Source organism: Halictus rubicundus, chromosome 12 (genome assembly GCF_050948215.1).
Source record: "Halictus rubicundus isolate RS-2024b chromosome 12, iyHalRubi1_principal, whole genome shotgun sequence".
Classification (NCBI taxonomy): Eukaryota; Metazoa; Arthropoda; class Insecta; order Hymenoptera; family Halictidae; genus Halictus; species Halictus rubicundus.
Genome location: NC_135160.1, coordinates 2,865,360 through 2,893,067, shown reverse-complemented (window position 1 = coordinate 2,893,067; position 27,708 = coordinate 2,865,360). Strand labels below are relative to the sequence as shown.

Below are 27,708 nucleotides of genomic sequence, written 5' to 3'. Positions count from 1 at the left end.
ATATTACAAATTACTCCACGATGAGGTAGAAATTCGCAATTTGGGCTCTATACAGACGTAGATTGGACTTTTAGGAAACACAATTGACCACTTCTAAACTGCTCATTGCAATATTGAAGCGGCAGTTTGTCTAGATTTTAACCCTTGCATACGTATATGGATTTCAAACCATGCCGGCCCCCTCAAGGGTGCGTGGCCGTTTGAGCTCGCCAATGCTATCGGAGAGTGCTATTCCTATCTTGCAAAATAAAACACTGACGAATTTTTCTCTCGAGAGTAAATCGCGACAGTTTTACTCTCAGAGACACGACTTATGTTTTTTAAATGTAATTTTTCAGCATCGTACGATACCGAAATTCGTTTTACAAGGAAAGTATTCCTTGTGATTAAAAAAATTTGAATCAGTAATATTTTTTAATTTCAAAATTTACGTCCACAATCAGAGACCTCAAAACATTATATTTCAAATTTTTGCGGAAATCAAATAATTTTTTCAAATACACGACCGCCATTTTTTTTTATTTTGAGTGCAGATCTGTAACCGGCGATCCCGGAAACCTTAGAATACTAATTTTTTAACAGAACGAACAATTTTTTAACGTACACGTTCGCCATATTGGATCTGCCATTTTGTTTTTTTAAATTTTGCGTTCAATTTCGTAATCAGCGACCATCAAAACATTAAAACACAAATATTCAATTAAATCTGGGTCCAGGACGGTCTTCCTGGAAATTGCAATCCGTCTAGGTAAGGGGCCACTTCTGTAAGGTCCTGGTCTGCGCAGGGACATGATCGTATGAAGGAAAAAGAAGGAGATATTGGTGGAAGATTCGCTTCCTTGTTGGTCTAGTGATGGGATATTGATCGGATTTGTTGACGCAGGCGCGACGATTGTAGCATGAGTAAAGTACAATTTTGGCTAAAATGGGGTACTTTAGTCATCCCGTATAATTTCGCAAAATGATTCGATTATGAAAAATGAATGTATAACATGTGTATGCCAATCAAATGGTAATAATAATTTATCAAAAATATGTAACACGCTTGTTTCGTCGTCTCGTCCTGGGCACTTCCGGTTTTCCTGCCAATATAGTACCCCACTACTGTCGTCACAATATAGATACATTACTGCGCCGGACGCGCATGCGCAAAAACCCCGACGAAAATCCCCCCACTGTAGTAGTCAGGTTATCCGGGCGACGGAGCTTGCGAGTTAGTCTTGCCTAAGCCGTCGAACCGTCGAATCTGATCTACGCGATGAAGGTATGTAACTTTTGAAGTTTTATATAAAAATGTTGTTTAACCCTTTGCACTCGAAGCTATTTTAATTCCAAAATGAAACATGTCTTTCGACCTAGAATATTGCCCTCCTATATATTTTTTTTCATGTTATACATACGAAAATAGTGCAACTTACTCGTACAACACCGAATGTTTAGTAATTTATTAAATACAAACAAATTTGATAATGTAAAAAATATTTTGAATAATGATACAGCAATTTTTAGTGGTGCATTACAGTCACCATTCGAGTGCTAAGGGTTAATAAGACTTTTGTACACCCCCACCCCCAACCGCTCTTTTCGAAATATGACATAGATTATTCTATTCCTTTTTTACATGCTGCACACGAAATGTTGTCGTTTTTGGCGCAAATGTCATCTTATTTATTTAATATATCTTATTTACCCGGCTACCCGAGTGCCCAGGAGATGCCCCCGCGCCACACCGATTTTGATAAAATTTAAATATACTGTAAAACTCAATATTCTGAACTTTCTCCTATACATATAACCGCTGTTCAGCATTAATTTATGAAATATTCGCGAAAAACTGGAGTCACTACTACATTGAATTTTGCTTGTATGTGTACGGCCGAGGGGTGCGTATGTGTCAGCATGGTACGATCGTTCGACTATTTCTACAGATTTATTACGGTGTTTGTGCCCTTCGGCGGCCGTTGTCACAACGAAGTGCGTCGCGGCGATCGATTTCTTCGGTTGTTTTCCCCTGAAAGTCGCGTCGCGGACTTCGCGTTTTTTTGTTTCGACCTACCTCGTTTTTAACTTTCCGGCACGTAGTCACGGTAGCCACCCAGAGCAGCCATTTGCAATGGTCGCGCTACTAACGAACGCCATTTCTCGACGTGCCGGGTGTAAGTACGTATTATCGGGTTTGGTTTGGACTACATTTGGATTAGTTTTCGAGGTAGGTTTGAATTAGGCTTGAGTTAGATTCAAAATTTACTGTGCAAAATTCAATGTTAGTGTATATCACCATATAAAATATATTTCTTTTGCAAAAAATTTATATTAGGATGAAAATTGACATGAATAATCATATAATAATCATTTTTATGCATAATACAATTTTGTAAAAATTATATATCAATCATTTTTATGTATTCTTAATTTGTTTTTAATATATGTTTTACACCCATTGGAAAAGTAATAAGAATGTAAGGATAGATCGAAATTGTTTATAGCGAATAGCGCTTTGTTAAGTTTGCTAATTTTGTTTACTACTATTACAATTTGCTTAAGTCTCTTATTACTAATTTTGCATATAGTTCATTTATTATTAATTTCGTTTTAAATTGAAAGTTTTTAAAAATAAATTCTTTGTTAAATTTATTAATTATATTGGTAAATGTGGGTGTCGGGTGTAATGATCGAGGCCGTGTTCGCTGGTATACGTCTTTATTGGTCGGTGTACCGTCGACTGCCCTGTATCCACGTTCGCGAGCGAGTGTCGATCGCATACCATTGACTGACCATCTCTCCCTCGCGTCAGTGAAGTTTTCACAAGTGCAAGTATTTCAGGTAGAGACAATTTCTAATTGCACCGCAAACGATCCCTTCATTTATTCTCAAGTTGTCCCTACAATTTATTTTCCTTACCGCGTGTACAAGCTTGAAAACTTTACAATCTGCCGTTGAATACATGTTATTATTTATTTTCAGTGTTTTCAAGTGGGTGAGGCTCGCCAACGGATGCAGTCCTGGTTCGCTCTTTACCTCAAGGAGTGGTTACTCCGTCACCCCAGGGGCTCATGTTTCGTTTTCAACGGTTAAGAAGTAATTTTGCAGGTATTTTCTCATTATTTCTTTATCAATGTTTTATTTGAATAGATCTTGTTTTCTTGAATTTGGAATTTATGGGATATGTGTTTTAGGGATTGGTATTTCTTTATGACTTCTGTGAAATATATTCTTAACGTTTCCTTGAGTTTTAGGGCCTTATATATATACATTAATATATACATTAATAACCAAATTGCGAGAAGTGCCCGAAAACAGGCCATTTGTCCACACTGTGCGGCGGTCTCTTTATTTTCCGAGATATTAGAAAAAAACTGTCTATTTTTATGAAAAATTCTGCTTATTTCGAATGACCGAATTTGTTCTTTAGGGCAGGGGAGGGTTCTTTCTTAAAATCCACAAGGGCATTTTTATTATCCACCCTATGAAATTATTGAGTCGAAGTGGTCAATGTTTTTTCACTTTGCAATCAAATTCACAGAAGTAATTTATTCATGATCACTATAAGTTGTTTCTATATATGTATTCATTGAGTTCATAAACGTTGAATGAAGTTTTCACAAGTGCAAGTATTTCAGGTAGAGACAATTTCTAATTGCACCGCAAACGATCCCTTCATTTATTCTCAAGTTGTCCCTACAATTTAGTTTCCTTACCGCGTGTACAAGCTTGAAAACTTTACAATCTGCCGTTGAATACATGTTATTATTTATTTTCAGTGTTTTCAAGTGGGTGAGGCTCGCCAACGGATGCAGTGCTGGTTCGCTCTTTACCTCACGGAGTGGTTCCTCGGTCACCCCAGGGGCTCATGTTTCGTTTTCAACGGTTAAGAAGTAATTTTGCAGGTATTTTCTCATTATTTCTTTATCAATGTTTTATTTGAATAGATCTTGTTTTCTTGAATTTGGAATTTATGGGATATGTGTTTTAGGGATTGGTATTTCTTTATGACTTCTGTGAAATATATTCTTAACGTTTCCTTGAGTTTTAGCGCCTCATATATATACATTAATATATACATTAATAACCAAATTGCGAGAAGTGCCCGAAAACAGGCCATTTGTCCACACTGTGCGGCGGTCTCTTTATTTTCCGAGATATTAGAAAAAAACTGTCTATTTTTATGAAAAATTCTGCTTATTTCGAATGACCGAATTTGTTCTTTAGGGCAGGAGAGGGTTCTTTCTTAAAATCCACAAGGGCATTTTTATTATCCACCCTATGAAATTATCGAGTCGAAGTGGTCAATGTTTTTTCACTTTGCAATCAAATTCACAGAAGTAATTTATTCATGATCACTATAAGTTGTTTCTATATATGTATTCATTGAGTTCATAAACGTTGAATGAAGTTTTCACAAGTGCAAGTATTTCAGGTAGAGACAATTTCTAATTGCACCGCAAACGATCCCTTCATTTATTCTCAAGTTGTCCCTACAATTTATTTTCCTTACCGCGTGTACAAGCTTGAAAACTTTACAATCTGCCGTTGAATACATGTTATTATTTATTTTCAGTGTTTTCAACGGTTAAGAAGTAATTTTGCAGGTATTTTCTCATTATTTCTTTATCAATGTTTTATTTGAATAGATCTTGTTTTCTTGAATTTGGAATTTAATGGATACGGGTCTTAGGGATTGCTATTCCCTTATAACTTCTGCGAAATATATTCTTTACGTTCCTTGAGTTTTAGTGCCATATATATATATATTAATATATACATTAATAACCAAATTACGAGAAGTGCCCGAAAACAGGCCATTTGTCCGCACTGTGCGGCGGTCTCTTTATTTTCCGAGATACTCGAAAAAAACTGTCTATTATATTGATGAAAAATTCTGCCTATTTTGAATGACCGAATTTGTTCTTTAGGGCGGGGAGGGTTTTTTCGTTAATACCTACAAGGGAATTTTTATTATCCACCCTATGAAATTATCGAGTCGAAGGGGTCAATGTTCTTGAACTTTGCAATCAAATTCACAGAAGTAATTTATTCATGATCACTATAAGTTGATTCTATATATGTATTCATTGAGTTCATAAACGTTGAATGAAGTTTTCACAAGTGCAAGTATTTCAGGTAGAGACAATTTCTAATTGCACCGCAAACGATCCCTTCATTTATTCTCAAGTTGTCCCTACAATTTATTTTCCTTACCGCGTGTACAAGCTTGAAAACTTTACAATCTGCCGTTGAATACATGTTATTATTTATTTTCAGTGTTTTCAACGGTTAAGAAGTAATTTTGCAGGTATTTTCTCATTATTTCTTTATCAATGTTTTATTTGAATAGATCTTGTTTTCTTGAATTTGGAATTTAATGGATACGGGTCTTAGGGATTGCTATTCCCTTATAACTTCTGCGAAATATATTCTTTACGTTCCTTGAGTTTTAGTGCCATATATATATATTAATATATACATTAATAACCAAATTACGAGAAGTGCCCGAAAACAGGCCATTTGTCCGCACTGTGCGGCGGTCTCTTTATTTTCCGAGATACTCGAAAAAAACTGTCTATTATATTGATGAAAAATTCTGCCTATTTTGAATGACCGAATTTGTTCTTTAGGGCGGCGAGGGTTTTTTCGTTAATACCTACAAGGGAATTTTTATTATCCACCCTATGAAATTATCGAGTCGAAGGGGTCAATGTTCTTGAACTTTGCAATCAAATTCACAGAAGTAATTTATTCATGATCACTATAAGTTGTTTCTATACTATATGTATCGATTGCCAAATGATTCCTTCAAATATCTCGATTTAAATTTGACTGTGAGTTCCGACCTGACATGAGTATAGAAATGCCGCGAGTGGAAATACTGGAACATTTCGGCAAGAAAAAAACGTAGATAAAACGAAAATATACGAAATAGACATAATAAAGGATTTATTTTGTACATATTAAGAAGCAATATTTTATTCACTATATTGTCTTTTAATCTATTTCCTTTTTTTTACTAATTATTTCGCCAGTCTTTGAGAATACTCTTTCGGAAGGAACAAATGTTGCCATAACACAAAGATACTCCTTTGCAAGCTTTGATAGTGTTACGTCCCAAGTGGGATGAATTACGATTTTAAGAGGATAGGACGCAGTTTCGAACCTACCTGCATACACCGGCTACGGTTCGGGAAATTGAGGATTATTTAAATAACTTGTATTCTTATTTTCAAAAAACAACAAAATTATTGATTTATTCAAAATTATGTGCTGAATCAGATATTTTAAATATGATTTTACAAATAGAGATTATATGTAGTTAGTGCATAAACCAGATAGCTTACAAATATTTCGCTTTATTACAATAATGTTAATTTACCGAGTCGCCGCTTTTGTGGATTCCTCGCAAGTTAAGGCGCTGGTATTTCAATTCGCTCGCAAGTCGGAAAGTCGGAGTCGCTGTGCTTGTAGGAGGGTCACTGGGCACCCTTTTTAATTAAAAAGCACTTCACCGCACTTTACGCTAGAAACCCGTGATTTATTTAAAACAGAACTGTTGTTTTACTGCGTGACAAACTTTCAAAACTTTAATATACCAAAACTTTGTAACGGAATGAACTGGACCGAGCTCTATGACAGAATGATTGATCTTTGTTATATTGGTTCCCTTTTATAGGATGGACAGTTCTTTGTTTCAATAGGATGTTGATTTAATCTTCTAATTTTTCTATATAAGGTTTCAACAATAGTTCATAATAATTCTTTGGCCGAAGTTTTATTCGTTTGATTCTTGAGCGGTCGAACCACCGGACGTGACACAGTTCTGGAGAACGTATTCGCGACCACATCGTAGCGTCCGGAAATATGTTGAATGTTGGTGGCGAATTGGCTAATGAAATCTAATTGTCCATTTTGTCTCGGAGTGTGTTCATCGGGTTTATGCGAAATTTAACGGATTGTTGACCCATTGAGGTCTTGCCTCTTCTATTGATCCTGCCCTTCTTAGAAACATCAAAAGATGTCTTCAGAATCTTCGTATTCGACAGTCGACTTTATCACAAAACACGACTGCCTCGATGGAGGCCTCCGTTACGAGAATCTCCCCGCTCATCATCGACTCTTAAGGGGAAATTGTTTTTTGATTTGATTAAAAAAGTAATTGATCCCAGCGATAGTCTATATCGCCATGGAATAAATGTGTTCAGTGCCGTCCAGAGCATAGTACACAGAAATTTTACCATAACTGGACTGAATGTTAAATGCTTCATTCCTACACGCTACAATGAGTGTAAAGAATATTGATAACAACATTCTTTTACTTTCAATGTAATCTTACTGTTTACAGTACAATTCAGTACTGTACAAAGGATCCACAGAAATTCAGAGCATAGTACACAAAATTGCTAACAGAAAATGTAATGAATAATGAAGAAAGCGTGCCTGTAAAATGGAACGATCCCCCAAAACGGCAGTGTACACAGTACTGTTATTCCGCATCATCCTCCAACCTTATCTTCGCCCTTTTTGCCCGGCTGATTCACCTATTTGACTGGACTAGGAACGGCGGAGTTTCTTGTAAGTAATCTGTTGGCGTGTGTGTGGCCTACTCAATAAAAACTTCAGGTTATCAAGAAGACAAGGGCTATTTCTCGAGAGAATCCCATCCTTCTTTCTTCACGGCATAACAGTACAATCGTCATGGTCACAGCATTTGGCCGTTAGTCCAACACCGATTGCGTTGAAACTTCTGCCCCTATAATTCCTAATATCGGGTACGAAACGCGATAATACGGCCATATAGGATTGCCCATTTTCGATCTTATCTTGTCAACTGTTGGATTATTAGCAATAATAATGCAACTGCCAAAAGAGCAAAAATGAATTACGTTGTCCATGAGAAACACTGTAGCTTTCTCTATCTTAGAATAACAGACCAGATGTCATCGGGCCCATAGGCCTGGTATTTGTCGTACCCGAGGGCCAGGGCAATAAACGATGCAGGCCTGGGTTTTTCCCTTATTTCAAGTGGACGAAAGATTTCTCTTTCGCCCATGCTTTTTCTTTTCTTCACTTCGAGTCCGTTAGCCGAACTGGATACATCGTCCTTCCGCGCTGTTTAATAAAACAGCTATAGTAAGAATTCTCCAGTGAAGTCGATTATTTAAATACCCAATCCTAATATCAACTCTGTCCATAAGTTCTCCAACTTCCTCCCAAATGGTACGTTCTTTATGTGCTTCAGTTAGAGGTTCTCCATGTATGGATTGAATCATTGCTGTAATGCCTGTCATTGCAGTCTCGCTTAATAATATAAGGGCAGCGGCCTTGTTCTGGTAACAAGAACAACTTGTTCTGGTATTGAAAGCAGAACTTGTTCTGGTATTGAAAGCAGAACTTGTTCTGGTATTGAAAGCAGAACTTGAATAATACTCTTTTTAACCGAGGGGCCAATTGAAGGGTGGGTGCATAAAGGGTCATCAAATTATCTGACACAAGGAATACACCCTGTGGTACATTCATTGCTGCCAATACAGCTCTACGTCGATTGGCCATATAGGCTTTTCTTTGTTCTGTTCCAATAGCTTCAGTCGTGTGGAAAGTCTTGAACATTGATATAAGCAATAAATGGCATGTAGCCCTAGCATCAAAATCGTCTAAATTTTTTAAGTCCGGTTTATTTACTACCTTTAATGTATAATCTTCTTTAATGTCGTCTTTAATCTGTACTCCTTCGTCGGGGTTCTCGGTGCATTTACTTATAATTGCAAAGAAATCATTTCCATAGACTAAAAACAAACATAACCAATCGTGTAAGTTCTCTATACCTTCGTCTATTAAGTCCTGATTGTGCATCATCATTGAGAATAAATCCTCTAGTAGATTTGTCTTGATGTTAAGAACATTTGTTGCCCTGAAACTAGGAATTTTGAGTTTCTTATATTCTTCTGGTAACTTAAAATTGGATGGTGACAATGTATTTAGTTGTAAGCATGACTCTGGTGATATCATATTCCCTTTGGTGAAGATTTCTATATCCCCAAACATATAACTCACTTCTGAGCTGTCGACCATCCGATATTGCTCCTTATTTCTTGGCTGTATCATTTGTAATAATGTTTCCAGAGTAATGGTCTCAGTTGGAAATAATTGCAAGTCATCCATTTTAATTTGTGGTTATACCTCCTGATTTTTACCGGTGAATGATCACACAAATATGTTTCAATAATATTTTATGTGACTTTTCCCCTACATGGGATGAAATCCCATCACTGCTGGCGAGTTCAACGATGGGATATTGGACGGGTGTTTTGCGTATGCGCGTCCAGCGCAGTAAATTGCCTTGGAAATTGCTATTAATTCTGAAGCGTGACGTTTGAAGTCTAACGTTAAAGTCAAATAGGACTCGATCTTTCACTAGAGAAAACCAACTTTATGGTTTTCAACTGAAAGGGGTTTTCAAACCCCCCGGGACAGTCCCTTTTCAAATTTCCATTAAATTTTTTCTTTTTCTGTCCTTCATGTTTGCTGAATCAAGTTTTATTTCTAGTAATGCTGGTCCCTTATGATTTTCTGGATATAGCCTGATTGGAATTTTTTTGATTTTATTTTTATTTTCTATGTCAGTTTCAATTTCCATATATACAAGAATGATACCAATAATAAACGGAATCCTGGGAAAACAGGACTAATCAATCTCTCCAATTCTGAAGAAGCAATTCAGAAGCAATCGGGTTATGATAATGTGGTCAGCAAAATAGACAGTGATTGTGACACCTCTGTTGGATCAACGTCAAGTTTGCCACAACAGCTGAAGATGTTACAGATGAACAAAAGAAGGTCTGAAATTTCGATCAGCTCTGAAATTGCTGACCAGACTACAAAGACAATGGAGAGTACATTTAACGAAGATGAAATTCCTTCCTTGGTCTACAGAAATAAAAAAACCATTATTCCAGCTCAAGAGGTGATTATAGCCAATATCGATCCCAGTGAAAAGTCTTATACAAATATGAATTACGAACATTGCTACGATAGAAGAAATGATTCATATGTCATACATTTCCCGAATTTTAACGGGATAAGTGAAGACGAACTCAAGAAAATGTTTTCCGTTTATGGCCCTGCAACTATACAGGGTTCAGGTGGTCAATTTGGTTTATATTTTATAGGATATAAACATTTAGAAGACACCATAAATTGCCTAAATGGCTTCAAGGGTCATAAGAGCATTAAGATATTACCACATAAAAACAAAATTAACAACAAACCTAAGATCAAGAAACATACCAATAATAAATGGAAACCTGGGAAAACAAAACTAATCAATCTCTCCAATTCTGAAGAAGCAATTCAGAAGCAATCGGGCTATGATAATGTGGTCAGTAAAATAGACAGTGATTGTGACACCTCTATTGGATTAACGTCAACGAAGATAGTACAGATGGACAAAAGAAGGTCTGAAATTTCGATCAGCTCTGAAATTGCTGACCAGACTACAAGGACAATGGAGAGTACATTTAACGAAGATGAAATTCCTTCCTTGGTCTACAGAAATAAAAAAACTATTATTCCAGCTCAAGAAGTGATTATAGCCAATATCGATCCCAGTGTAGAGCTAAAAGAGATATTAACTCTTTTTAATGATTATCATACGATCGCAGTAACAGGCATCAAGCGAGTACCATACTCTGGAGTTAGGTACATTCATGCTTATTTCACGACAGTGAGTGATGCATTAGCAGTCGAAAAGAAATTTGACAAGTACCGATTGCGTGAACATATTCTTATTGTTCTGAGACCAGAGATGTTGGTAAAGGAAGCTGTTTCGGCGACGACCGACGGTCGGAACAGCCTGATGCCGGGACCACTCAGAGTTGAGCGCGCAAAGAAATCCACGGGAACGGATCAATGAGAGGTTGAGAGAGAGAGAGAGAGAGAGAGAGAGAGAGAGAGAGAGAGAGAGAGAGAGAGAGAGAGCAAGAGAGATAGGATTGAACTGCACTTTATTTGGCGATTAATGTCACAGTAAGCACGAAATGCTGGTCACTCGCGAGCGCTAGAGAGAACGAGAACGTCGCGAGGTGTGCACGATTGCGAGAGAGTACGCGCGAACGAGAATCGCGAGCCGGCGGACGAACGGAGATCTTTGTTTCTACAATTATATTATTTTATATTATATTAATTCATCCACGTGATTCCCTCTCAAACTCTATACTATTCGGAATAGTACGTTAAATAAACGCTACTCTGGTTTTCAACATATTTCTGTTCCCACAGATCGATCCTTGGAACAATTATCTATAAAAAAATTGTAAGGAAATAATGCTTGTTCATGAAACATTTTTAAATTACAAATTAAGGTACTAAAGTAGAAATTGATTTTCCTAAAATTATGCTTTAATAATTTCTTACGGAAAGTATTTTTACGAATTTTTTGGCCTTGATATTAGTTTTACTTTCAATATTTTAAATCTTAAAAAGCAACACTAAAAAAAAATCTATTTAATTCAAATACGTTCGTCGGAGAATGTAACATTTGATAATCGATATGGTTCCGTGATGATTCACCTTCTCACCGATGAGAATTTCCTTAGTGGCCTTCTGCACCGACGAGATACCGTCGTTGGCCTTCTGTTTCTTACTCCAGCCAAAATCTATCCTAGAGGGCGGTAGAAACCACCGTATTGTAGGTTTTAATGCCGCGGAATAACGCAGTACTAACAGCAGCCTACTCTGCTTCACGTTTTAGGAACGTCAGGAAATAAATGGCATACGTGGGTGTAACCGTAACACTGTATATTTAACAAAATGTAAAGATGGCCGATCGAGCATTCAAAACTGGATCGGCTGTTGGCAGTCGAGAGAGCTAGATTGTGTTCCTCTCGGCTTCCATCGCTCGAGGTCGGAGGTGCCAACCTCGTCGAGACTAACACTAGACGCGAGTCTAGGGAATTTGCGCTAGTGGCGCCAATATCCTTACAGTATTTTTCGAGCGACATATTCTCCCGTAAGGCTGGCAGTCTTTTTAAATATCTCGTTGGTGCCTATGTAGTGATGGTATAATCGTGGGTCGTCTGTTTTTTAGCTTCAGACTGACGTTGTTGGTAATATGCGTCTGCAACTTTGAGTCAACTTGCCTGGTCTGTCGCTATCTCATCGAAATCAGTGCCCTTATCCACCGTTGCGGTTCTGGACAACGTATTCGCGAAACATATGTTGAATGTTGGTGGCGAATTGGCTAATGAAATCTAATTGTCCAATTTGTCTCGGAGTGTGTTTACGGGGTTTATTTTCAATGTGTCTATCACTAACATAGATGTACAAGACACATATTTTAAATTTTCATTGCGGATTCAACTGGCACTTACCAACGGCAACAACGTGCTGGCAGCGGCTATATGGTAGGAATCTCGGCTCAGACGGCTGTCTCTCGGCATTCCGTCACTATTTTTCACGCAGTAGTTACACGGGCTATTCCCAACTACGGCCAAGACAAGAATACCTCATTTCGCGGCGGCTCGTCCATCGCTTTCTTCATCTAGCCTCCCATGTAGTATTGACCACTCCCCGCGAGGGGAGTTCCGTACCTCGGGGTATTCCCCCATACCGGAAAAGTCGACCAGATGCCTGGCCTAAACTTCCTAACTCCATCGCTACGAAGGGTGGGTCCGTAGGTGTTGTGGACGGGACTAGGGAAAACCCCTCGTTCACCACTTAAGGATCATCACAAGGGTAGACCGTCCCATACGGGAAGTAACTCGCTTAGCCGCTACCGAATCAGCTTACGCCGACCCAGGAGCGTTACCAGCGGGGGCCACGAGGTGGCGGAGTTACCAGCTTAGCTAGCGCTCGGTCTCTAGCAGGTTGCGGCGACGGTATGGTAGCCGTACTTGCCTTGTAACCGTTTTTATTCTGCTTCTTCGTGTTCCTGCCGTGTCTTCCCACGCGCACGCTGTCGCCTCCACACGAAGAAGGCACGTGAGAGAAATCGTATCAATGTTGAGCTTCCGATAGATAGATAGGGACGGTTACAACCCTAGTAAGATAAGGTTCGTGCCTCCAGGCACTGGAAGACGGAGAGGTTCAAACTAACTTTGAATCATTCGGAGACGATGTTGGAGGTAGAAGTAAGATATATTCTGTTATTCTTTATATGTACAGTAACCGCAATACGACGGTTGCGAGATTAATGATGTTCGCAATTCGCGCCTAATCGATCGCGACTTCGTAGAATCGTGCCTTCGCATAGGCAGTTGCCCGAGCCCTATCCTGGCTCCACGTCTGGGTCCCTTTCTTATACTTTAATCGTATTACCGTATCGCGAATTTCCCGGACGAACGTGAGTCGTCGTAGCATACGAGCACTCGCTGCTCACGCAGGAAAAGTGCCCGAATGACGACACGTACAAGGCGTCGGTCAGACACCCGACCCTGAGGATCGCCTCCGTCGTCACTAGTCAGTGGGTTCGGAGACTATCCGGTATCGGTGGAAAGACGTTAACCGTACTTACTCTGATTACCGTATCGCGAAGCTCCGCACGGAGATATCCCGAAACGAGCAAGAGAATTAACTTCCTTTTGTGGAGAATACGACTCGAGACCGATGCAGTTTCCCTCGTCTCGTTGGAGTTATTATTTGATTAATCGCTACGGCCGATGATTGCCGCTCGTAGGACTTTATGGACCCGTGTCGTGCGGTTTATACGACACTTCCTCAGTTTGAGGATATCACGAGACGAAGGAACGCAGTCGGTTTGACTGTATCGCCCCTGAGTCGGTTTGACTCGCTCTATTACTTGCCAATTTATTGACACTTGCCACACTATTGACTTGCTAATTTATGCAGGTAGGTTTCTCTTGTTTTGTTGGGCATACATTATATGTATGCCCGTCTTTCCCTCAATGCCCGCACGTGTCAGTTCGTGCCTTACAAGGCTTTGAGACGTGCCCAAATGACTGGCATTTGTAGCATCGACTCGCAGCTATAAAATCTTTCACTCCATGTGCGTTGAATCCGATGAAAACCCGGTTCCTGCTTGGCAGGATTTTCCGGGTTTCCGGAGACACCTCGGCCACCCAGTTGGTGACTTCACAGTTTTTCTTTCCAGTTTTGAAGAGGAGTTTAAACTCCTCTTCTAATTTTTCCTCCGAGTCCAGCTCGAGGTTTTGCTTATTTAAAGAAATTTGATAAGTACCTCTTGCGTGAACGTATTCTTATTGTTCTGAGACCAGAGATGTTGGTAAAGGTAGCATTTTATATGTAAATGGTTACATTAAGCTTCACGGTTAAATTATATTTCTTTAACTGTGAAGGACATTCACGATTGTATTAAATGTATTCTGAAATTACATGGCATGTATTTAAACTTATACAAGAAATATGTAATTTGTGAAGCGTTATGTCAATTGATGTATTAAATTATAATTCATGACTTTTTTAATTAAAAATTGAACAGCTTGAAGCGTTCTCTATGACAAAACAAACACCTACGCAAGTGATCAATATACCCTAACTTAAGTACTATGGTGGATAACGCCATTCCATATATTGACATGAAATTCATGGCTACAACGTCTAAAGAAACTATCGGAGATATCCTATCAATGATCTCTTCCTCATGATCCCCTCATCGCTCAATCTGATGTCCATGATCATCTGAGCGACGGTGGGTTCGAAGCCCATGCGAGACAAAAGTACTAATCCCAAATCTCGGTCGGTTGCTTTATCTATCGCGTACTTGTCCATTAAATCATTGATCTGTTCAGGAGAACGCATGTTCTTGAGAACTGGGTCTCTAGCGATTGCCATGCGCATCCTTTCCCGTCTATCTATTTTTGAACCAGTGGTACTTAAGTACTATGGTAAATGTCCCAGTGGCTGACCATGTACCGGCAGAGAGGAAATGAGAGTGCTCTCGACCGGGATTTTAGTGTCCCTGTGGGCCAGATTCCCCAGAGGAGTCGTAGGAATCTTGTTATCGGCTGCCCACGCGCCGCCACGATATATCTTGTGGTAGAATGATCACAGGACCGCCGAGGGAGGGAATAGAGAAATGAAAACTATATGTAGGCACGTCCGTTCAGCTCGGAAATCCATGGCGAATAGGGGCGCGAGCCCCAACGGGACCTCAAGTACCCAACGGCGCGTCGCACAGTGGGCGAAAAGCCCGAAAAAGCGGCCAAAACCTCTAAACGTACTTTAATGCACTCAAAAATTCGTACTCGGGGGTTTTCGGGGTCGCTGATTACGAATATGAAATTGAAATTCCAAAAAACAAAATGGCGGATCCAATATGGCGGACATGTACATTAAAAATGGGCGGGTCTGCTTGGAAAATGATCTATTTGGGGTTTTCGGGGTCGCTGATTACGAATATGAAATTGAAATTCCAAAAAACAAAATGGCGGATCCAATATGGCGGACATGTACATTAAAAATGGGCGGGTCTGCTTGGAAAATGATCTATTTGGGGTCTTTGGGGTCGCTGATTACGAATATGAAGTTGAAATTCCAAAAAACAAAATGGCGGATCCAATATGGCGGACATGTACATTAAAAAATGGGCGGGTCTGCTTGGAAAATGATCTATTTGGGGTCTTTGGGGTCGCTGATTACGAATATGAAGTTGAAATTCCAAAAAACAAAATGGCGGATCCAATATGGCGGACATGTACATTAAAAAATGGGCGGGTCTGCTTGGAAAATGATCTATTTGGGGTCTTTGGGGTCGCTGATTACGAATATGAAGTTGAAATTCCAAAAAACAAAATGGCCGATTAAAATTTAAACAACAGTCCGCATTAAATGTGTTTTGAGTGGTTGATAGGTAAAAATGTATAAATGACAAACAAAATTGCACTTTGTATATCAACAATTAGTATAATTGTAAATTATGTACATAATATTTATTCATCCGAATCGTCTTCGATATCAGATCCTTCTTCGGAACCATTTTCTTCTTGTGCAACCGTTTGCCTTTCGTTATAAGGTACAAATGGCGAAAGCAACATTTTTAGTGCTTCCGGAGACAAACTCTTCATTTTCTTTTTCGGCAGTTTCCTTATACTTGAAATATATGGATCTGACGTCACCATAAGTCTCAAGAATACATCCTCCATGGTCTTGGTGCGTGAAGATTTCCGCGAGAAATCTTCTCGAATCCTTTTGACGTGTTTATGTGAGGCCTCTTGTGCTTCCTCTGACATTTGACCGATTGGCAGCAAAGAGGACGTAATTATTTGTGGTCCGTGAATTAAAAGTTTGTGCATCGAAGTCGGCATATAATACCAAGGATATAATTCGACAAATGTCCTAGCAGTTTCTATTGTATATTCTTTAAATTTTGATATATCTATTTTGTGACCACTTGAGACGACTTGCAAAATAACGTGAAATCGCTTTATTAATTTTTCGTCAAGTCCTGTTATGGTCGCAGATACTTCCGGGTTATGAAAAAATCGCCGAGCCGTATTGCCGTCATTGGAACTTCCGTATCCAGGCTTTGGGCAATCCACGACTAGCCCCAGTTGTGAACGAAAACCTTTCTGTATAATGGCTTTACGGTTTTCCATTATTTCTTTATCTTTCTTGGTGCGCATCTGCCATTTTTTTATGTCCAGCCTATATGATACATGTAAGCAGCATTCGAAGAAGCGAATCCATGCATGTAACGTAGAGAGTCCAAAATGCAAATACTCTTCATTGACTTCTTTTTTTATCATCATGTCAATTTTATTAAATTCTTTCGATGTCGCTCCACATAAATAACAACGCTGTGTAGATGTTGTGGATGTTACAGCATTACAAATTTTACCATCTACCATCGTCATTGCCAATTTGTATGAAATAGAAATTTCTTTTCCATCTACAACTGTAGTGAAGGGAACAAGTGCCTTTATTTGCTCCTCAATATATTCCATTTCACGTACTGTTGCATCTGTATTTTCGTGCAGGAACTCAATCTTTATTGGTCTGCAAAATCGTGGTGATGAAGGTCGTGGATTTTTCCACACTACAATTTCTGCTTTAGGTGGCTGGTTACTTGTTAACAGCTGCAGTGGCGCGAGTGTCGTTAGGAAGATGTCACCATCGAATTTACTTTCATCGGTGAATTTTTGCTTGTAGACACTTTGTCCAGAACTTCCGTCACAGCCCCACTTACAAATTAAACTCATATGGCTTACTTCTTCTGCACTCAAACTTTTTATAACACTATTTTGGTATTTCAAAATACGTTTAATAGTGTGGTCTAATAAAGACTGTAATTTTACTTCCGCTCTACATTCGGTAATGATAATATCCATTTTGGTTGGGTAACATTGTTGTTTCGCTTGAAATACTGTTCCATATGGCGGATACAAACAGCAATTATTTTCTTGATTTGATTCTCTTATTCCTACATACTGGCTTTTTGATAATTTATTCTCGATCAAAATAGAAAGAGCAGCATCACCGGACAACGTTGTTTCGCAATGTGTTTCTATTGCTCTTCGATACTTTGCAGCTTTGGTCGGGCTCGCAGAAGTTATATCTTGAACAAATTTCGCAGCATTTAAATTACCTGCAGCACGAAGACTCATTTGTGTGGCGTAGGCCAATGTGTCCAGCGTGAAATTTTCACGAAGGTTCTCCGTCCTTCTTCGTTTCGTCCTTACGCTAGTTGACGTAAACGGTTTACAAGGACGACCGCCTGTATTCTTTTCAATAATTCGTGGAGTGGCCACAGGTATGCGAAAAGCAATTGAAACGTTCAACCAGTCTTCAAATTTATGGAAAAAATGTTCTTGCGTTCTATTCGTGCTTTGCCATTTTAATTTCATCTTGCTGAACAATATTTTCAAGGCTGACTTCATTTCTGCATCAATATTTATGGAATATCCACACTTCTCGAACAGCTGCTTTTCCAGATTTTCTATTATGATGCTGAAGTTGCTATTTAGATATTTTTTCATCATCATAAATATTTCCTTTCTCGTGAATCGAACTTCTCGGTCGCAAGATCCTGAAATTAAGTGAATCGATTGCAATAACTTGAAAATTAACTTGATTAACTTGAGGCTGTTTTCTTCCACTGCGGTGGCGATTGGTTGGTTGCTTTTGGCATGGAAGTTTTTTTTTAGAATCATGTTAAACCGGCAAAATATATTGCGCGGTTCCTGAATGCTTGACCTACCGCCGAAAATATTTAAAGGTATGAAGGATCAGGCCTCAACTGTTTTTAGGAAGTTTTTATAACTCGGAGTACCCCAAAATATTATTGTCGCATTACCTCCCGCGCGACTACCTGCGAACCACGTTCCTGCCGCGCGACTACCTGCGAACCACGTTCCTGCCGCGCGACTACCTGCGAACCACGTTTCTGACGCGCGACTACCTGCGAACCACGTTTCTGACGCGCTCAAGTTTAAGGTAGCAATTTGTCTTTTTACTTAAGAGAGCCTACAGAGATCCATCCGAAAACAGCCGAGTAGCGGCTGCTGTAAAAGCGCAAAACATCTACAATTGTGACAATTTGTAATTCTTTTATAAATGGACTTTTTCAACAACTGAGGATACTGGGAAAATAAGACTGCAGATATCTATTCAATTCACAATGACTATAAAGAAAGCATACTGAAAGTAGTATAATCACATTTTCAAAATCCATAGAAAAGAAACAATATTTACCCTCGTTCAAGCAATCGGGCAGCTTTCGGCAGCTGGTTTTTGTAAAATTTCGAAGATAAATGTATTAGCAACACGTCAGCAAAGGAATTTTGGTGGTACTAGGTGGAACTTTTAACTTATGTCTACGTTTCTACAATGCGCGCATCAAGTTTTACCTTCTACGTTCTCCAAAGAATATTGCCATCGTGTTACGTGATGACTAACAATTTTGGAGAAACAAAAACATATAAACATTCTACTTACTTCCAGGAACAGCATCCATTTTGTAGAATTGAAATTGATGCACTATTTTGAAAGTTATGCACTTTAGAAGGGGGCGTTCAATTTCTTACTAATGCGCGCGACAAATGCTCATCAAACGAAGGCTAACTTTGAACTGACTACTGAACCGTACCATAAACTTTTTACCTTTTTCCTTGCTGGCATTAAGTGGTCATATCGTCACTGTACCCAACCCTAGAGTTACAAACTCCTAGGAGGAAGTTCATCTTTTTAGGTTTTGGCCGCTTTTTCGGGCTTTTCGCCCACTGTGCGTCGGGGCGACGCCGGAAAGATTTCGAGCACGAAGACCAATTCCCGACCGGCAAATTTCTAGCCCGTGTTCTTGAATCTGGCCGCCCAAACAACTTCGGCATCTTGCCCGTCTTGTTTGGGGCGACCTTCATTCTCGCTGCTGGTGTCAGTGGTATCATACTCGGATCTATCTTCCACTAGTCGCAAATCTTGAATCTTTGCGCTATTCAACAATTCATCAAGCTCTCCCACTCCCTGACTTTCATCTTCGTTCTCTTCCGCCCAAACTCCACCATCTGATAACTTTTGCAAGCTCTCTAGAGTGGGATTGTTGGTGGCCAATGTATCGATCTTCTCCGTTATCTTCCTTGATCTTGTGACTTTGTCGACTTTCGTTTTCTCTTCCGGTTACTGCTCTGCTCGCACCTTGAGTTCGCTCTTCTTTTGCGTTGGATCGGCGACCTTCTTTGCTGCCTTTGTCACGTCCAAATCTCCGGAATTCGTCGGTATTGAACGCGCTATTCGAGATCTGCGCTGGAAGGTTGTCCCGCCAAACTCAACTTCTCCATTAGATTCGTCAAAAGTCAATACATTACACAGGCGAATTACTCTATCGCCTTTCTGTGCATTTACGATATTCATTCGCAACGCTGCTTCGGATTTTTGCGCATCGCGAAGGCTCTGATTTTGCCTTTAAAGAACGCATCTACGTCCACTTTGAGTCTAGTTTCAGGTAGAATGGCATGGCTGCCCTGCCCCACAAACTTGAACCCTCGGGAAAGATAGTCTCCAATTGAAGATAGTTCAGTGTCTATGTTGTATATGAACTTCTCATCACTTCCAGGAAAAGCATAAAAGGATGCCTTCACAATACAGTTGTTCGACTCCCTCCAGCAGTAAACTGTGGAAAAGAACAATTTGTCGGAATGCGCCATCTTTCGATTATCGTATTCACACGACTTGGATTTTTTTTTCCGATGCACGTATGTAGGCATGGCATGTAATACATTTTTTTGTCCACGATTCTCAATTACCGACTCTGTCGAAAATGCAGAAATTTAGAAAACTTAAAATGGAAAGATTAAACAAACGTAACGCACCAACAGACGTTTGCTTAATACTGTTTTCAATTGCACCACCACACATTGTCAATAATATTATGATTGCTTAACAATTATAATATAAAATAATATAAAACGCTTTCGTCACTACCGCACTACACCACCGAACGGATTCGTTTACGGGATCTTCATGACTACATGCTGGATTCAAAGAGGAGTAGCGAAGATGGCTGGGGAATTGGCGCGCATCCAGAACCACGTCAACGCGAGGCGCAGCAACATGCCGCGAATCCTTCCAATCATCGACGGGGACCCCATCGATCTCTGCATCATGTGACTGATATTTGGCCAAATACATGTACAATCCTTTTAATCCCGAACGGCGATATATCGTTGCACATGCAGTAGCCCTTTCCCATTGCCATTTTGACAGAGTTCCAATCAGGTATCTTCCTTGGGCTCGATTTCCCCTACCGTTCCTTGCGCTCGAGGCGCACTTTTTCGGGAATGCTAGGTGTGCCCGTGGAGGTTTTATGAAAATAGTGAGTTTTCCTTCGGGCCCGCGAGGAGCATACCGCGGCTAGCTGTAGGTCCTCGGACCTCGGCTGGCGCAACCCTTTAGAAACTAGGGGGTTTATGATGGCTTCGCCCTGATTGGCTGACTTCCACTCCGTACGCTCCCTTCCCAATTTTTTATTTAATTACGCTTTAGGCCGGAACTGGCCTATCGACGAGCAAACAGAAAATGAAACATAATAGTAATAATACGTAACAGGCATTGTGCCTTGTTGACAAATTCAGGTACCAACGTTACCTTAACGTCACATAGCCGGATATTATTCGTCTTACGTCTATTATTCCTCTTACGACTATGACTAATTACATATGAAATTGTATACCCTCATATTGCTATATAATTAATTATCCCATTAAACCAGTCTGGTACCACCTTAAACCTCGCAAATGATTCTCGGGTGTTTACGTAGTTGGTTCTCATCCTTCCAAATCTGACTATAAAATCTCTAGGCAGGTCGTATCCGCTGTACCAGGGTGTTTTTTGTGGGTTGAAGAATTTCTTCCAGTAAAGGATGCCTTTGCTATTAAATATGGTACTGAGTTGAGACAAGAATTCATTCCACATTTCTTCCTTATGTATTTTATGAAGTGACGGCACGCGCTGCACGCCGCTTAATCTCCAATCTGGGATCTCGGATGTGCCCAGGGAGAGCGATCACGACAGCCGTTATCGCGGCGGTGCTGCCAAAGGGCGGCCCGGTCTTTCGATCTTTGATCGGAGGGACGTGGATAAATGTGCCACGTCACAGCATAATAGTTCATAATAATTCTTTATCTGAGGGTTTATTCATTGACGGTCGAACCACCGGACGTGACATGGTACATATTCGTGAACAGGAGAACGAGATCTATAAGTGTACGAAGTTTCAATACTATCTGTTATGAGGACAACGGTTCTGGCTTATATCGGTTACGGTTATGGTTCTTAAGTACCAATATTATATCGATCCTATAACTGTTATTTTTTGGTTCCAGTTTCATTTATAATTCGGTTCTGTGATAGAACGTAGAGTATACAATGTGTGCAAGCAACTAAATCATCGTCAGTGCGACCCTAAAATACCACGATGAAAGGTTAGCATATACTGACAAAACACAAAACTGTTCGACGAGATCGGTCAACTATTGATATCTGTACCACCTCACCTCACCTATTTCGATGATTTTTTAATATGTTGTAGATGTCAACATCGTGAACACAATGGTAAAAACTCACTTGTATATTTATCGTTTTGTTCCTATATAGGGCGAAGGCTCGGGATCTGCTTTCGCCGTATTTCAGATCAGGGTACCTATGCGACTTGACTTTGTTATGGAGTCGCCCGAGAGTGAACACGGAGAATGAGAGAGGCGAGAGGTAGTTGCAGACCATAAAGTTGTCAGCCGAGTAGCAATACAGTATTCCCTCCGAAAGTGATAAAACCTCCGGGCTCTGGAGTACAGTTTTCTTTTGCTATAAGTCGATGGCTCGGTACGACTTTCGACCTATTATGAATAACGGTATCTATGTCGCTTCGGTTTGTTCTTGAGCGGACCGCGAGTGAGTAAGGAGAATGTGCCAGAGGTTTGAATGTGGCGGCAAACTACAAAGTGGTTGGCCGAGCAGTCATATCTTTCGTTGCAAAAACGATAGAATATGGCATACCCTCTCGTTCTGGCCGGTGTCGAGCAGACAACTTCAAAAGAAAGAGAGGGGATAAACATTTTCTTCTTGCGAAAAAGCATCGTCGTCTTATTTCGAAAGAAAACTGTATCAATGATCGTGTAGGTCGTAGGTATTTACTACGTTATTCGAAGTTTGCCGACGATAGAGAAGGATAGCGCGGTGACCACAAAGAGGGATTGATTAAAATGAGTGTAATCACGGCATAATTTTGATCATGTATACTTACTTAATGAGTGACCATAGCTCGCTAGAATACAAGTAAATATCATTAAAACTCTATCGAGCTTGGTCTCTTTCCAACCATAAAAATCTCATAAATCTGAAAAGAAATTACAATGTCTTGTTCATTGATCACTCTTGGAATTGTCGAAGGGAATTCGGATGCTAACAACAGTGATCACTGTCGGGATAGTGGTAGCGAATTTTGACCGCTGTCGACGGTGTAGGTCATTCACTAGACCTTTAAAACACTATGTTTACATTGACCACTTCTGGAACAGTGGAAGCCTCATCACATTCATTGAATTGATGGTTTAATGAAATCTGGTGCATTACTAATTGATCATCCTGTAATGCACAGTTTTACTGTTGTCACAAAACAACTGTAAGGAACTACGAAGATAAAGAACACGACGCTGATACTTTATCGATAGCAACGAAAATGAAAACGAAGATGAAGATTACAGAGAAGTTAAGATGAAGATTGGAGAGAAGTTAACAAATTGCGGAGACCAGTACAGCAAGATATCAAGAAGAAAGATGTTGGTGCGAGTGGAAATGTATACTCAAAAACAGCGTGTTCAGCTTGAACACGAACGGGCATTAGCATGCTCTCTACAATTACATTTGGAAGCCATGGAAATATTTAACTTGATAAACAAAACTTACAAAAGCATAATACAGTTTTGTCGAAGAAACGGAGATGGATCAGAACGGCTTCTGCCGTTTCTTGGATACGAAGATGAAGATTACAGAGAAGTTAAGATGAAGATTGGAGAGAAGTTAACAAATTGCGGAGACCAGTACAGCAAGATATCAAGGAGAAAGATGTTGGTGCGAGTGGAAATGTATACTCAATAACAGCGTGTTCAGCTTGAACACGAACGGGCATTAGCATGCTCTCTACAATTACATTTGGAAGCCATGGAAATATTTTACTTGATAAACAAAACTTACAAAAGCATAATACAGTTTTGTCGAAGAAACGGAGATGGATCAGAACGGCTTCTGCCGTTTCTTGGATACGAAGATGAAGATTACAGAGAAGTTAAGATGAAGATTGGAGAGAAGTTAACAAATTGCGGAGACCAGTACAGCAAGATATCAAGAAGAAAGATGTTGGTGCGAGTGGAAATGTATACTCAATAACAGCGTGTTCAGCTTGAACACGAACGGGCATTAGCATGCTCTCTACAATTACATTTGGAAGCCATGGAAATATTTTACTTGATAAACAAAACTTACAAAAGCATAATACAGTTTTGTCGAAGAAACGGAGATGGATCAGAACGGCTTCTGCCGTTTCTTGGATCACACTACCTATACGGCTTGACTTTGCCAGAGGCTCGAATGTAGCGACTATAACTATAAAGTGGTCGGCCGAGCAGTGGTACAAGTGTAACATGCCCTCTCATTCTGCTGCATATGTACATCTTGTATTTGGCTTGACTTTGTTCTCCTGTGAGTCGAGAGAGGAGCAAGATGGAGAGTCAGCAAGAGAGGAGAGGTAGCGCAAGATCATAAAGTTGTCCTTCTCCTTCTGGCAGTAAACGGTATCGGAAGAATATCGACCGCAAAGATGTTTTGGTATATTCTGTCTCGAGAAACGGCACCAATGTTCGTTTCGTGAATAGGAAATTTGTGTCTTCTCTGCTTCTTTTCGAGAATCCATCATACATGTTTTTCATCAGTACTGAGGAACACGAAGTCGACCACTACGACAGCTGAGCGATGAAAACCCCGAGATAAAGATTAAAGAGGAGCTACTATGAATTAGTACACAAGTAAAAAAATTCCAAATTATGCCGTGTTTAGACACATTTTAATCAGAAAAATCATCTAAATATGCTGTTAAAATTTCTAGAAAAAAAAAAGGAAAAAAAGAAAGTTTTGTATCTATGTCGACTGCTACGACTCTGTGCGTCTCCTTCTTTCCACACGCTGTTCTTCTTTGCGTTTCAAACATTCGTTGCTTCTTAAATAAGTAAGTATAATCGAAATTCCCCCATAGTAGTGGGGATACAATTTTATCACTCGTGGAAGGAAGACTGTATCTTTCGTTGGAGAACGATAAAATGTAACATACCCTCGTGTAACGACACTAAGCGGCGGGAGGGGATAACGATTTCCTTATTTTGGAACAAACACCGTCGCCTTATAACGGAACAAAACTGTCTTATTTCAATAATTATTTATTAGTATTTATTACTTAAACAATTACTTACATAAATACGATTGTCGATCGTCGATGATTCATTTGCTTGTATACATTGTATATTCTGATATATGGCCGAACAAAATAACAGAATCGAAATATAACCGAAACTAGAACCAAAATACAGAATCGAGAAATAACAGTTACAGAACCATAGCTTCGACGCCTAAGGGGACACCTAGAACCGTCTTCCGATTTGTCAGCGCTCCTCCAATGATACCAACCAGGTGGTGGAGCGCCGTTTCCACTGATTTGTCACTCTGATATGCATGCTGATTGGTATGCACTGGAGTGGGGATCAGCGCGTTCTCCCTTATGTATCTGTAGCATCCAGGAATTCGTGATTTTCGCTAATTAATGAGGTCGAACATTGTTCGCTACCAGATTTTGTAACATATTTCATGGCCACAAATCCTGCAGAATATTCAACCGCAGAGACTTCTAATGTTTTATCAATTATATATGACGCATCAATGATAACTTCTTCGACATCAATAAACGTTTCTTGATCAATTTCACGTTCACGACTTGTATTTGTCGATATTAGTGCAACATTAGATGTAGTATCATATTTTGAGCTTGGAAGTAATGTTTCGTCCTCATCATCTAAACCTCTCGTCCTAATTCGTCGGGATTATTATCGAAAGATATTAAAAATTTAACAGGCCGTGAAATATTTATTTCGCATTGTATTTTACACCAAGAAAATTTGGGTGCTAAAGTTTCACTGGGCTAGGCCCTTTGTTCGAAACAGCATTTGGTTAACTGGGAAACTTCACAGTTACAATCATTTACGTACCTTCAAGATGAAGAGTCGATTTTGCTTGTATTATTTCGGGTCCAATTTACTTTTGTACGCTTACCCATATGTATGTTGTATACCCGATAATCCTAGGCTCTAGTTAAACACCAACGCATCATGATAATCATGCCATAGACACGTCAGCCAAAACCCTTGAATCATCAGGACCAAACAGACCCTTAGACTTTGTCTCTTCCACGTCATCCTTTCCACAACAAGCCTTTTCTACTCCCTTCCACATTTTCCTCTCAAAAACTACATATATATAGCAGCCCGTCGAAACAGAGTCAGAGCTTCTTCTTGCATATTTCAGTGCAGAAGGTTACATCGCTGTACCTTAAACTCGCCACCGTGTATACACTTAAATAAAACTCTTCTCGATTTTATTATAAACTGTTGTACTCGATTTCCAAACCCGGAATCCAACACTACGTTAACATAACTTAAATTACTACCGAGAGAGAGAGAGAGAGAGAGAGAGAGAGAGAGAGAGAGAGAGAGAGAGAGAGAGAGAGAGAGAGAGAGAGAGATCTTACAACTAGATTATTCCGCGCTCTCGTTTTTCCTCTCTCGTGTCGAGATGTTTGGTGGTGCGGTTGATTCCAGGAAGGCCGGCTTGAGGCAGTCTGTTGAAACCGTCTTAACTGTGCCTCTGTATTTAATAACGAAAGTTTTATCGTTGATCCTCTTCACTACCTCGTGTGGGCCGGTGTAAGGTGGATCCAAAGGTTTCCGTATAGACTCCACCCTTTTGAAAACGTGCGAACAAGTATCAAGGTCCTTATGGGAAAAAGGATGTAAATTGCTGTGCCTGGACGCAGGAACTGGTTTGATCCTTCTTATCAAATCGCGGAGCCTGGATACAAAAATAGGAGGTTCTGTAGGGGTGTCCCCTTTAACAAAAAATTCACCCGGAATACGCAGGTTGCAGCCGTAAAGCATCTCCGCCGGTGAAGCTTGCAAGTCCTCCTTGAAGGCGCTGCGTAAACCCAGTAAAACTGTCGGAAGGAGATCCGGCCAAGGAGTCTCAGGACTACACATCAAGGCAGCCTTGAAATTACCGCTCCTTCGCGAAGAAAGACGGAGCCGGCCAGTCCGTTGGTAGGAATAGGGAACGCGTCGGAAACAACCTGGAAATCGATCGGCTTCCCGAGGCACGTTAAGCGTGTTACGCCGAGGGAGGTAGTTGTCCCTTCGCCTATTCCTTCTAAAATTACGCGCTTAGATCTATCGACTAATATATCGGGTTTTAATGAGGATAACTTAATAACATTCGTGCAGGCCCCGGTGTCTACAAGGAAGTCTGCCTTAGCCTTCAATTCTGGTATATCTAACTTGACAATTAAAACGTCGTCGCCCGGACGAATGGTTATTCGCGCGACTCTTCGGGTTGGCTTTGCTCCGATCGGATCGTGATCGCGCGAATCGGTTGGCCTGCTTGGCTGTCCTCCCGTCGAGGGTTCGATGCGGACGGGAGGGCTGACCCGTTTCCCGATTGTTCGCGTACTCTATTGTTGTACTCCCTCTTACGGCACTCGTGTATGTCGTGGCCTGGGGTTTTACAATAATTACATAATTTCGCAGGTGCGCGCGATGCTACTCCGTTATCGTCGCGACGCTGTGGCGGTGTATATGTCGTGTCCGTGTCCGGGATACGGGGATGGGTCTGTGATTAATTAGACAGCGGATGATTATCACTGCTTTATTACTACTTTAGGAATCTTGGGAAATGGGGAGATTAATCTCTTCGAAACACTTTACTGAATATTAATATATTTAGAAGAAATAACGATGTATAACGCTGACACGATTAACACTCTTGCTCGCAACACAGTTGGAACTCTACTCTCTCCGCTCTTACCGAACATCCACGCTTTATAGTCTTTCACCGAGGAGGGCGGTAAGTTAGGCGGCAACGGTTTTACCGCAATAGGACTCGGTATCCGCGAGGCCCGTGGCGTTGGAGCGGATGGCCCCTGTTCTAAGGACACTTGTTCAAATT

The 27,708-nt window shown here is 40.2% G+C and overlaps 1 protein-coding gene across 1 annotated transcript in view; it reads left to right on the top strand.

Moving 5' to 3' along the window:
• The first annotated feature begins 1,239 nt into the window (after positions 1-1,239).
• Positions 1,240-27,708, top strand: part of LOC143359440 (uncharacterized) — a 79,437-nt gene continuing 52,968 nt past the window's right edge. Inside the window, exons 1-3 of the mRNA XM_076797365.1 lie at positions 1,240-1,264; positions 2,965-3,090; positions 3,762-3,887. Of these exons, the coding sequence (XP_076653480.1) occupies positions 3,851-3,887 (37 nt within the window). The 5' untranslated portion in view covers positions 1,240-1,264; positions 2,965-3,090; positions 3,762-3,850. The remainder of the gene's footprint in view (positions 1,265-2,964; positions 3,091-3,761; positions 3,888-27,708) is intronic.